This window comes from Vitis vinifera, chromosome 3 (genome assembly GCF_030704535.1).
Source record: "Vitis vinifera cultivar Pinot Noir 40024 chromosome 3, ASM3070453v1".
Taxonomy (NCBI): domain Eukaryota; kingdom Viridiplantae; phylum Streptophyta; class Magnoliopsida; order Vitales; family Vitaceae; genus Vitis; species Vitis vinifera.
In genome coordinates, this window is record NC_081807.1 from 5269554 (window position 1) to 5281992 (window position 12439).

The 12439-nt window shown below is 28.7% G+C and overlaps 1 protein-coding gene across 2 annotated transcripts; it reads left to right on the forward strand.

Moving 5' to 3' along the window:
* The first annotated feature begins 1009 nt into the window (after nucleotides 1–1009).
* LOC100262457 (B3 domain-containing protein At3g19184) lies at nucleotides 1010–8072 on the forward strand. 2 transcript variants are annotated; one of them, XM_010649458.3, is made up of 7 exons: nucleotides 1010–1277; nucleotides 1360–1461; nucleotides 3472–3503; nucleotides 3600–3762; nucleotides 4380–4586; nucleotides 5278–5383; nucleotides 7796–8072. In XM_010649458.3, exons 1-7 carry the CDS (start codon nucleotides 1143–1145, stop codon nucleotides 7804–7806), a joined length of 756 nt encoding a protein of 251 aa, XP_010647760.1. In that variant the 5' UTR covers nucleotides 1010–1142; the 3' UTR covers nucleotides 7807–8072. The 2 variants fall into 2 exon arrangements, with proteins under 2 accessions (XP_010647760.1, XP_019074156.1); XM_019218611.2 differs by having other exon boundaries at nucleotides 4404–4586.
* Nucleotides 8073–12439: the final 4367 nt, after the last annotated feature.

The window sequence follows — 12439 nt, forward strand, 5'->3', positions numbered from 1 at the left end:
TTTTTCTATTTTTTTTTTTTTTATAAATTTCGAAGAGAATGGTTTCCCCCTCATTCTATTTTTTAGCTATCAAACCAAAACTAATAACGTAAATAGTTTTTTGCTAGCTACACCTCTTGAGTCCGAAGCCAAAAATAAATAAATTTCTCTATGTTCACACAAGGTAAAATTAGAATGTGTAATAAATAAATTAAAAATATTCTAAAAATGGGTCTAATTTTTCACTTTTTCAATCTAAAAAAATTAAAACACATTTATTTGATAAAAAAAAAAACATCCAAACATTCAAAATTACATTTATAACCTCTAAATGGGATAATAAAAAAAATATTTTCTAAATATTAATTATTGCAATAACTAATCAAACTGCAAATATTGCCTACCAATAAATCTTCCTAGTTTTTCAAAAAACTTCGTTCTCAAATATTTTCAGTCCAATTTCTAATACATACGTGAATTTAATCTTTTTAACTTAAAATGACTTAATTTTTTTTTATATTTATGTGTATGATGTGTAAATATTTTTAATTTAATTTCGATTGTATTTAATTTTATTAAAATATTTTAATTTTGAATGTAAATGTATTGAAAAGAATTTAAAATAAATTTAATAGAAATAAGATAAATTTATATTGATTAACAAAATTTTGAATAATTTTAATTAATTTAAATTATTTACTTTCAAGACATTTAGTTTTTTCTAATATTAAATAGCATAATTTTAGGGTTTTTTTATAATATAAATATTTTTTAGGATAAAATTTAAACTAATATGTTTTAAATATATAAATATAATATGTTTTGAAATAATATAAATCAATAAAATATCATATTATATTATTACAAATTTATATTCTGAAAAAGGAATAATTTCAAATCAATTTTTTTATATTAATTTTTATTCGATATTTTTATATTCAATAATTTCCGCAATACCAAAGTGAGAGTCCGAAATACCAAATGTGCCCCTACCCTACATTTGAATTCAAATTTCAAGCTTCGACACCATCCCGCTTTACAAGTGTCTGGGGGTGAGGTGAGGGTTGTAGACGGGAAGCAAAACAACGGTCATCTTCCTTTGTTTCCACAGTTTCCTGAGACATCTTTTTGGATAGCGAGAAAATCAATAGATTCCAAGAGAAATGGGGGTCTCGGAGGTATCATACGAGGAAAGCCGTCGAAAAAGACTAGAAGAAAACAAGAAGAGGATGGAAGAACTTAATCTTCATAAGCTTTCTGAGTCTCTTCGAACTGCCAGAAGCCCTAAGTCCTCACCGGTATGCTCCACCCTCTTGATTTCTCTCGTTACGCACTCTTTCTCCTAGCAAGATTTCCATTTTCATAGGTTTGGATTCGCAGGTAAAGAAGGTCAAGCCGCGCACACCTCGGTCGCCGGTGGACTTGTCTGCGGTGAGAAGATCGAGTCGGTTTGTGGATAAGCCTTCTCCTAATTACAAGGAAGTGAGCTCTCTCCCTAGACTCTGAATTTTTTATGCGATTGTGTTCTGGGATTGAAAATAGGGTTTACAGGGTGTTTCCCTAGGCAGTATACCCATTTTTTGGTGTCTCTTTTAGGTTCACTCATCATGCGAAATATTAGGGTTAGTTGTTTGGCATAGTAGTAAAGTGTTGTCATGTTTGGTAACTACAGAAATCGGCAAAACAAAGTGTTTTTAGTACTTCCACTAGTAACAATGGAATGAAATGAAAGTGTTTTTGGGGATCGCAGCTAAAAGTGAAAGTAGGTAATCTGGTTGATGTGGGATTCAATGGGCTCGAGATATCATACTGTTGTAAGTTGTAGCTTGTTGGGTATTATTTCCTACCTGTATGTGATTCTTGAAGAAGTAAGATGTGTGCTATATAAGTTTGATGGAAAATTAGGATAAGATGTAAGAGGAGGAAGATATTTATAAAAATATTATTAATTAAAAGAAATGAAATAATGTATATAGTTTTAATCTAAAAAAAAACTATTAAAATAACAAAAAAGGAAAAAGAAAAATCAAAGAAAATTAATTATAATAAAATTACTTTAAATTTTATATATATTTTTTACTCTTTATTCTTAATCTAAAAATTCATAAGGTTGCAACCATTTAAATTTGTATTTTATTCATCTTCTCTCACCATTTTTCTATTTCCTTTTTGCTTAAATGAATTTTGATTTACTTAAAATTGCTTTTTTTTTTTCTTCAAAATTATGTATATTTGAAACTATAACAAACATTATTTTTTTCGATAATAAGATTAAGAATATCAAATAAACCCTAACCCTGGTAAATTTTCAAGAAAATGAAAATTTTAAAACATTCACATTAGGTTGTATGAAATAACTAAAACACAATATCATCCACGCAATACAAAAATATAAAAATCTTAACATATTATAATTAAACAAATTAAAAATCAAAACAAACAATACAAAACCAAACTAAACTAAAAAAAGGAAAAGTATGTTTTCATTCACCCATTTCAAAAAAGTGAAAAATAGAAAATCACTTATTTAATTTAACATTATCATCAAATAAACTAAAAATAAAAACATATGGTGTAAATCAAACCAAAATGAAAAAATGGAAAAACTTGCTTAAAATCAAATTTATTAGATAATCATACACACTTTTTGATATAATGCCATTTTTTTATTTAACATTTTTAGGAAAAAGTTATTGAGAGTTCGTTTGGCCGTGATTTTAGGAAGTGCTTCAAATGGGTAATTAGAGACTTTAATGGTTTTATAAAAATGACTGCAAGTAGGCATATAGGTAATGCTTCAATAATTATTGCAGAATGTATGGCTCTAAGAGATGACATGTTGGTTGCCAAGAACAATGAGTTCTTAAACCTAGATATTGAGAGTGACTCAAGAATAGTTATAGATTGTTATAATAAAAAGAGTAATATTCCTAGTTCTTTTATGTTATTAATGGAGGATATTTGGAAGTTAATTCAAGATCTAAATATTTATGATTGTTGTCATATTTATAGGGAAGCAAATAGAATAGCATATTGCTTAGCTAAAAAAGGTATTTGTAATTTAGAATCAATCATTTGGTTGTCAAATTTCCCTAAAGATGTTAGAAAGTTTAGTTTTAAAGATTATTGTGACTCATTTTTCAATCGTATTTGTAGGTATTCTACTTTGTAATCTCCTTTCATCTAAAAAGGAAAAACAAAGGCACCATTTCATATATCTCTACTATTAGATACCAGAACCCGTATATATGATCATTGATTCAATTAAACCAAAGAGAACCAATGCTGTCTGCCTAAATTTTTTTATTCTTTTGGAAACACAAGGTTGATTTTCTTCTTGCTACTCATGTTGTCTTCAAACTGGTCTACATATCATAAATTGAATGCAGCTTAATTTGAGCACATATCAATGTTTTTTTAGTATGGCTTGATATTGTTCAAATGATTTTGTTGTGATATCAGATTGATCAGAAATTTCTTCATCCTTGATAGGTGCCCATTGAGCCTTTGGAGAGGTCTAAAAGGTTGTTACATCTGAACCATATTTTGAGTTCTCCAGCTTACTAGTTCACATTTTTTTGGGTATTATCTCTTATACATTTTCTGGGTTTAACTTGAAGATCCTATCAACGGAGGGATTTGTTGAATCGGGTCTATGCTTCTGATGAAGCTAGGGTGTATGCTGTAGAAAGAGCAGAAGAACTGCAATCAGGTTTAGAAACTGATTTTCCAAGCTTTGTGAAGCCAATGCTCCAATCTCATGTGACTGGTGGGTTCTGGCTGGTAAGTTCATTTTCTTTGTCTGATAAAAGGAAGAACATTTTCTAAACTCCTTCAAGGAGACAGGTTGTGAAAATTCTCGTTCATGTTTCTCTTTTTCAGATTGCCAGACTTGAATTTTCTTTGTTCAAGTAAAAACAACTAAATAGGTAACTTTCCAGAAAGAGGAAAAAAAAATCAGACTCTATGGTAACCTTTTTTTGTAACATAAAAAATGCAATCATAGATTCATATTAGTAATGGCTAAACTTTCTTAACCATAGATTAGATGGTAGCATATCCAACTTTTGAGAAATTCTTGTTTTACAACATTTCCAATAGGGACTTTCTCCAGCTTAGTTGGCTTCAGTTATGTACACCCTAAGGTTGGGTTTATAGGGTCAGGATTCTTTTACTTGTATAGGCCTTTTGTTCCTTTTGTATAGCCTTCCTTGGGTTAGTGGAGGTTTACTTAGTTCTTTCAATTATGCGGCCTTTTGTACCTCTTGTATAGCCTTCCTTGGTTAGTAGAGGTTTACTTTTTGATCAGGTTTATACTTCATGGGGAGGAATTCTCATCCTTCTCGTGTCTCTTTTCTCTATTAATACATATATTTTGTTTTTGATAAAAAAAAAAAAAGGGTCTTCCTGTCCATTTCTGCAAGATGCATCTTCCAAAACATGATGAAATGATTAGTTTGGTGGATGAAGATGGAAATGAATCCCCAGTCAAATACCTTGCTGAGAAAACCGGACTTAGTGGAGGATGGAGAGGCTTCGCTATTGACCATGAATTAGTTGATGGGGATGCATTGGTTTTCCAACTAATCAAGCCTACAAAATTTCAGGTGCTTGGACTTAAATTTGTACCTATTTGATATATTATTATATGTGCTTTTTTGGAGCATTTCATCTCATGGCCTAAGATAAATTGGAATTATCTTGTCATGTATGTATTATATCCATACTTTTGACAGCTGGTATGAAATATCTGTAGGACTTCTTAAGATTATGGATTACTACATGGAACATCAACAACTAGAATGTTATTGGCTGAGTAGGGAAATAACATTCTAAGCCATCATGAAACCACATGTAATGTTATACATTACTTTAATGTTGATAGATAGCTTATAGCCACTTGTGTTTTTCTAATTGTCTTGGTAGGTTTCCCTCAAACTTCTTTTTGTGAGTTCTATTCTTGTGTCAATCATGGCATATTCTTTTATCTCCTAACTTAATTTCCCTTATTTGAAAGACATGTTTTTTGCTAAATGAAATTTCTTTGATTGTTTTAGACATCCTTCAAATGATATGTAAAGTTCTCTTCTTCAATTGTTAGATGTAATGCTACTTCAAATGGAATATTCTACCCTAGAAGGTGGAGAAATTGTTTTTGCTTGGTAGTTAAAAGAATTCTAATCATGATTACCCATATTGTTTACTAATAATCACAATAATGCTATATTCAATCTAGAATTAAAATTTCAACTATATTTATATGTTATCTAATTTTACAATGTCATTTCAATTTCTCAGGTTTACATTATAAAGCCAGATCAGTCCAAAGATGGTGATAAAGATGATGGTGATGAGGATTCTGATGCTTCACCCTTAGACATGAGTGCTAAACGAATCAGAGCAAGTAATTACTTTCTGTGCCTTAAAAGCTTTGCTAAACTTGGTATTTGTTGCTTCATTGTAGTAACAATAATCATAAAATGCATCTATTATATGGTTTAGCAATTTTAACCTTCTTCCATTTTCATGCTAAGAGGGGTATTGCAATACTTTGTCCCATTGCAATATACATATAAGCATATATTGTTCAAATGATTCAAGCATGTCTATGCTAAGAGAAAAATAGTATATTTTCCCACCTGCACCACAACCAAAATCTAAGATGCAACTACCAACTTGAGTACAACACAACCCGAATTGTGGAAATTGATAGGGCATACCAAGTGCACAACTAAATGGTGCTCTCTTTGTCAAGCACAACCATTATCCAACACCAACCAACAACTCCACCTTTTGTAGGTTATGGTTCCCAAAGGAAGATTTCTTTCCTTATTTAAAGGAATATTATGCTTGGCTATGGAGAGGAATTCTTCAATTTTTGAATGTGAGAAAGTTTGATTTGAAATATTTGGACCTAAGTATTCTCCTAGCATGTGCTTTAGCATTAGAGTGTGCTTGGAAATTGCCATATTAGTCGAAATTATAGAAAATCAATTGTTTCATGTCATACTTGAACTATTAATTCTCTCACTTGACATATGTTAGATTAGAAAAAAGACTTCCATAATTAGCATTCTCTGTGAAAACTCCTAAAAAGAAGTCATCCTATAACTATAATGTGAATATAAAGCACCAATTAATAGGTGATTGGTGAGGATTGTAAACCTACGTAGGGTTGTCATAGACAATTGAGTGTAAACAAGTGGATAAATATGGTCGGTGCATGTAAATGATGTTGGTGGCAATTGATGACATAAAACAAGTGAATAGAACATTCGAAGCTCTATAGATGAGTCAAAACTTGGCAAGTACTTAGACAAATCCCCAATCCATACCACCTTTGCCTCATAAGCTACAAATTATACAAATTGCCTCAAGTTAGTGTCTTTTGACCCTGGCAGAGAAGGATAGAACATGCTAAACAGAGAAAGTTACCTCAAGATCACCCTAAAATCCACTAAGGGTGTATTAAATGCTCTTTAGCATGACTTATATCATTCTTTACTTGATCTCCACTAGAACTCAACCTTTTTGAGGCTATAGTTTCTAGATAAAGGCAGTTAACGTGCCTTACTTGAGGAAATATGTTAACCGTAAAAGGTTGCTCATAGTTAGAAATAGAAATGCTTCATTTCTCTTGAATGAAGTCTTCTAACAGACACAGTCAAGTGAGGGAAAAAAAAAAGGTCTCTACATATACAATATTGATATGATATAAAGAAGCTGCTTGGAAAGCTTAATAAATTAGTGAAATTTTTTCCCTAGAAAGAGAAGTGCTTTGTCATTTCTCTAGTTTACTTTGTCACATAATGCCTTGATCTTGATGTACTGCACTGCTTGTTTCACAGCACAAGTGTACACAAGCATCGGCACATTAAGTTAATTGTTGTAAAAATTTATTGAATTGAATTATATATTATACGTTAAGTTACCTCATAATTGTGCAATGCTCTCCCTATGTTGACTTTAATCCATGTATATTTATCATGCACTTTGGTTTATTCTCTTGCATTTCATTCTTCAAAGCCCTCTTTATTTCTACTAATCCCAGATCCTTTGCTCCTGCAAACTTCATCTAGTGAGCTAAAGCCTCACTGATAATCGGGCCTTTGGATGGCTAGTGGCATATATGAAGGTTAATACTAATAACTTATTCTAGAAGAGGAGACCTCATAAAGCCCTTAGGCAGAAAAGGGTTTGCCATGTAAGAAGAGGGGAATTGATGGATAGTTTTTGCATTGCCTAATAGTATTGGCATTATGGCATATGTTATTTAGAATTGTCGAAATTGATCAGGTTCCACCTAGCAATGTGGTGGAGATGCTAAGAGGGAAGTCATTTTAGTGTACCGCTAGTTTTACATTAATTTGGAAGTCATTTTAGGACAAATAGAGTTCTTTAGAGGTAATGTAGACTTTGATCTATTTCTCATCTTCTCTTTCGGTGTCCACTAATGCAACATGTGTGGATGTTCTTTAGAGCATCATACTGTTAGATTGGAACCCAGTATGGAAACCTATTAGATTGATTGAAGAGATACTCTCTACATGGATATCGCGTGGGGTATTGAATAGTACCTTCAGCATCATCAAAAAATTTCATTTTTAACTGTATTAGATATTCTTTATAATGTTGAAATTTGATGAAGGTTGGATAACAATATTGGAAAATTCAATAAATTAAAATAAAATCTTTAATTCTTTTATTATTCCATTCATAGAATTATGAATTGTTGTTAGCTTTGAGCTTGTCATGAGCCCACTGACTATCCTTTTGTTTTTTATTTTTTATTTTTTTTATTTTTTTATTTCTGCAGGCAAAAAGTAACATTGGATATGACAATCTCACTGCAAGTTCTACCTTTCTATGGAACAAAGAAAGCTTATGGTACAAAACTTCATATTTATCTTTTGTGCTTTCTAAGCCACTACATTTTACTAATGTGTTCATTATGACTCTTGAGATGCTTATCAATCTATATCAGTAGTTTAGTGGAAAAGTGTAGGCCATTTGATTATTTGGCCACAGCTTTATATTAAGTAATTAAAGTGAAGAGCATGGATCTGTTTCAACATAACCTTTCCCTTTGTTTATTTTGACAAGTGAATACTTAAATGGAGAGAAACTTGAGTAGGCCTTCACTATAGGGGTGATAATTCGTGTTGGTGGGTCGTATTTGTATTAAAACTCGTACATTCTACTCAATAGGTCAACTCAAACACAAAGCAAATGATAATCAAGTTAAAAACATAAACCTAAATACAACTTAATTGTTATAGAGGTAATACATGTTGACTCATTTAATGATCAAATCATCTTTAATGATCAAGTTGAGTTAGGTCTATGATTAATGTCCTAATTAGACATGTTTATGATTCAATTGATTTATTTATTAAAAAAAATTCAAATAAATCAAATACGGATCAAGTAGTTTGGAGTTATAATTAGGTTAATTGGCATGATTATTAAATGAGTTAATTTGGGTTAAATTTGTGTTATAGAGGTTAACGCAAATTTGACTTAAATACAATTATACTCGATTCAAATCCACGAAAAGCTTGTTAAGCTTAAGTCATGCTAGTAAATCATGTCAAATTTTACCAATCTTACTTCATTAGTTAGGGTTGGTCGAAGAAAATGGTTTAAATTTTTCTACTTCTAATTCATTTTAGACTTTTCAAATCTTCAAAGGATTTTTGCTGATGATAAAACAAAAACAACTAATATGAAATGTTGGTAGAGTTTTCAAATCTTTCTCTTTGTCCTCATGCCATGAATATATTTTCTTTCTTTTTCCTATTTGATTATATTATGAAAAAAATTAAAAAGTAAAATATAATTAAAATTAGTTAGAATTTTATGTGTTTTAAATTATTTAATCTTTATATAAAAGATTTAAAATAATTTAAATAAATTGAAAGTAGTATATAAAAATAACTTATTAACTAATTATTTATTGCACTTTTTCACAAATTAATTAAACTATAAAACTTATTGAAAATCGATGTATTTTTAAATTTTATATATAAACATTCTTCACCTTCCTTGTCTTCCATTTTCCTAATTTTTTTTCCTCAACTTTTCATGATACAGAGCTTAAAATTTAAAAGATGGTAATATGCCCTTTAGAGACAAGGAAATGGAATTTCTCCCTGACAAAAAATACGAGGCTGAAAATTGATATATTTTTAAATTATACAGGTATAAACATTCTTCATCTTCCTTCTCTTCCATTTTCCTACTCTTTTTTTTTTATATTATTATTATTATTATTATTCTTTCTTTTTCCAACATTTCATCGTATAAACAGAGATTAAAGTTTAAAAGGTTTTATGTGATCTGCAGAAATTGAAATGGCCTATTAATGTATATGAAGATCGGAGAGGCCGTCATCAATAAAACATAACACAAAAGAGGTCTTTTATCAAAATCTTTTTTGAAACTTATTAAAGGATAAAAGACAGTTTTCTGAGTGTTTTATAAAAAATAAAAATAAAAATGTATTTAGTATATTGTATGTAAAATTTAAAAACAAAAAAATTATTTGGATAAATTATTTTTAAAAATAATTTTTTGGTTTTGCTTTGGTAAAAAATTACAAATTTAATTTATATAATATAAATTTAATTTAAGTCTTATTAAAAATGAGAATAGTTTTGTAATTAAAAAATAAATATATTTTTTAAAATCATAAATTATATTTTTTATAAATATATATTATTTTAGTATATGTTAGAAACATCATGATATTAATATCTTCACATTTTTTTGGTTAAAAATAAATAATAATATTTTTTAACAATATTTTATTTAAAATGAATAAGAAATAAAGTTTAATCTTTTTAACATGTAAATGAGTCAATTTTTTAGTTTCATGTACACATTCAATACCTAAATTATAAATATATTATTTTAGAATGTTTTCATTTAATATGCAATTAAATTAGATCATAATTTTTTAGGGTTTAATATACTTTACCTTTCAACCTATAGCGTATTTTGTACATTGCCTCATCAAATTCAAATTCGAGCAATGTACCCTCAACCTTTATAATTACATGCAATGTGTATTTTTTAAGAGACAACGTTAATTTTTTTAACAGAAAGATGTGCTCTCCATGTGATCGAGGGCAAAATTGTCAATTTTTTATATTTATTACACTTTACCCCTCAACATATAATGTATTCTACACATTGCCCCATTGAATTTTAAAATCGAGCAATGTACTCAATATCCTTTATAATTATATGCAATGTGCATTTTTTTTAGAGACAATGTTATTTTTTTTTATAAAAAGGCATGTGCTCTCCACGTCATCGAGGGCAAAATTGTTAATTTATAAAACCCTAACTAGTTTTCTTTTTCTTCGTTCTTTTTCTTCTCTCCATTTTTTTTCTCTTTCCTATTTCTACTGTGGTCGATAATAGATAAGCATTTGGACATCTGTTTTTCACCTATAAAAAGATACCCACCAAGGAAAAATTTTGGTTTCGCTTAGATTTTTGTCAAAAAAATTGCAGAATTGTGTGATGTGGGTCTTCCAGATTCTTGATTTGGGTTTTTTCAAAAAGCTTGGTTTTTTTGGATCTTTGGTTGCGATCGATAATCATACCGAATTGAAGTGTTTTTTTTTCTCCTTTTTTTAATTCTATCTTTTAGAGAGTTTGGAGCTTTGACATTGAAGTTGGATTTTCAATTCCTTTTAGTTATAAACCCGATTATGTTGAATTGTGGGAGCTATCGGTTTGAATAAAATGGAATCTGGGTTTTTTTATTGTTTTCATCACATCCTTCCTCAAAGTCCATCTCTGAATACTTACCCTAGTTAGGTTTCAAGATTAAAATTTCAAGAGATGCAATCATCAATTGGGGAAGGAGAGAGAAAAAGTGAAGAGAAAAGAAAAAGAATGAAGGAAGAAGAGGGCAGACTGGTTAGGGTTTTATAAATTGACCACTTTGCCCTTCCATGCAATTATAAAGGTTGGGGGGGGGGGGGAGGGGGGGGGGGGGTGTTGTACATTGCTCGATTTTGAATTCCATGAGACAATGTGCAAAACACATTATAGGTTGGGGGTAAAGTATATTAAACCCTATTTTTTAATTCAAAATCATTTTTAAAAATTAAAAATTCATTAAAGAATTTAGTCTCTCAAAAAATGCACATTGCATGCAATTATAAAGGTTGGGGGGGTTGTACATTGCTCGATTTTGAATTCCATGAGACAATGTGCAAAACACATTATAGGTTGGGGGTAAAGTATATTAAACCCTATTTTTTAATTCAAAATCATTTTTAAAAATTAAAAATTCATTAAAGAATTTAAATTATTTATTACGTCTTAATTTATAATTTATTTACCTACATTCAAAAAATATATTTGTGTGTATAGAAGTAGTAAAGTCATGACATCTATTTTTTTTTTTTTAATGATTACATCTATTTTTTGAGCTTCAAATTATTTTTAAAAATTGTTAAAGCTATTAACATATTCAATACAAAGTGTCACTTTATTTGAAGTTCATTTTTATAGTGAAAAACTTTATAAAAATATAATTATGTACAAAAATAATAATAAAACCATTATCAGCCAATTTTTATCAATAATTTTTTTGTATTAATGAATTTATTATTTGAGTTTCAAATAATTTTTTTAAATAACTAAAATTATTAATGAATTAAATGCATTTAAGTCTTGTTTAATTTAGAGTTTATTTGTCTACTTAATAAATAAATAAATAAATAATTATTCCATGTAGAAGAAAAACAATAAAATCATTTTAGACTAATTTTTGTCCATAAATTTATGGTCTTCATTCAATCATTATTTGAGTTTTAAGTTATTTTTAAAAATTACTAAACGCTTTAATGAGTCCACCAATGCATTAAGTCTTACTTAATTTATAGTTTATTTGCCTAATAAAAATATGATATATATATATATATATATATATATATATATATATATATAATCGAGACATTTAAAACAAATTTTGATTTGTGACTTATTAATGTTATTAAGTTTCATGACTTTTTAATATTAATTAAACCAGTATTTATGTTTCAAATTATTTCAAGAAAAATCATATTTTAAGATTCTCAATATTGGAATAAGATAATAGAGAGAAAAATGGAATGGTATTATACTTAATATATATATTCAAAATATTTCTATATTTTTATTTTGTTTTTAAAAACCAATAAAAACTTTTACTTGTTCTCTAAAAACCGTTCTCTATTTCACTATATTTTTAAATATTGTTTTCAGAGAACGATCAATGAATTTTTAAAAATAGTTTTCTGATTTTAAAAACAGAAAACTGTTTTTAAATATCATGTGCAAACAGACTCTAAACCCTCCCTTGTTTTTTAGAGAACAAAGATATGGTGAAATCATTTAAAACACTGTTTCCTAAGTCTTAACTACAAAAACAAGAGTTTCAGACAGCCAATACAGATGG

Excerpts from the sequence above, each read along its gene's own strand:
- LOC100262457 (XM_010649458.3), top strand. The coding sequence starts at position 1,143 with ATGGGGGTCTCGGAGGTATCATACGAGGAAAGCCGTCGAAAAAGACTA. Across the intron at positions 1,462-3,471 it reads CTTCTCCTAATTACAAGGAA|GTGCCCATTGAGCCTTTGGA; the intron begins GTGAGCTCTCTC and ends CATCCTTGATAG. Across the intron at positions 4,587-5,277 it reads TCAAGCCTACAAAATTTCAG|GTTTACATTATAAAGCCAGA; the intron begins GTGCTTGGACTT and ends TCAATTTCTCAG.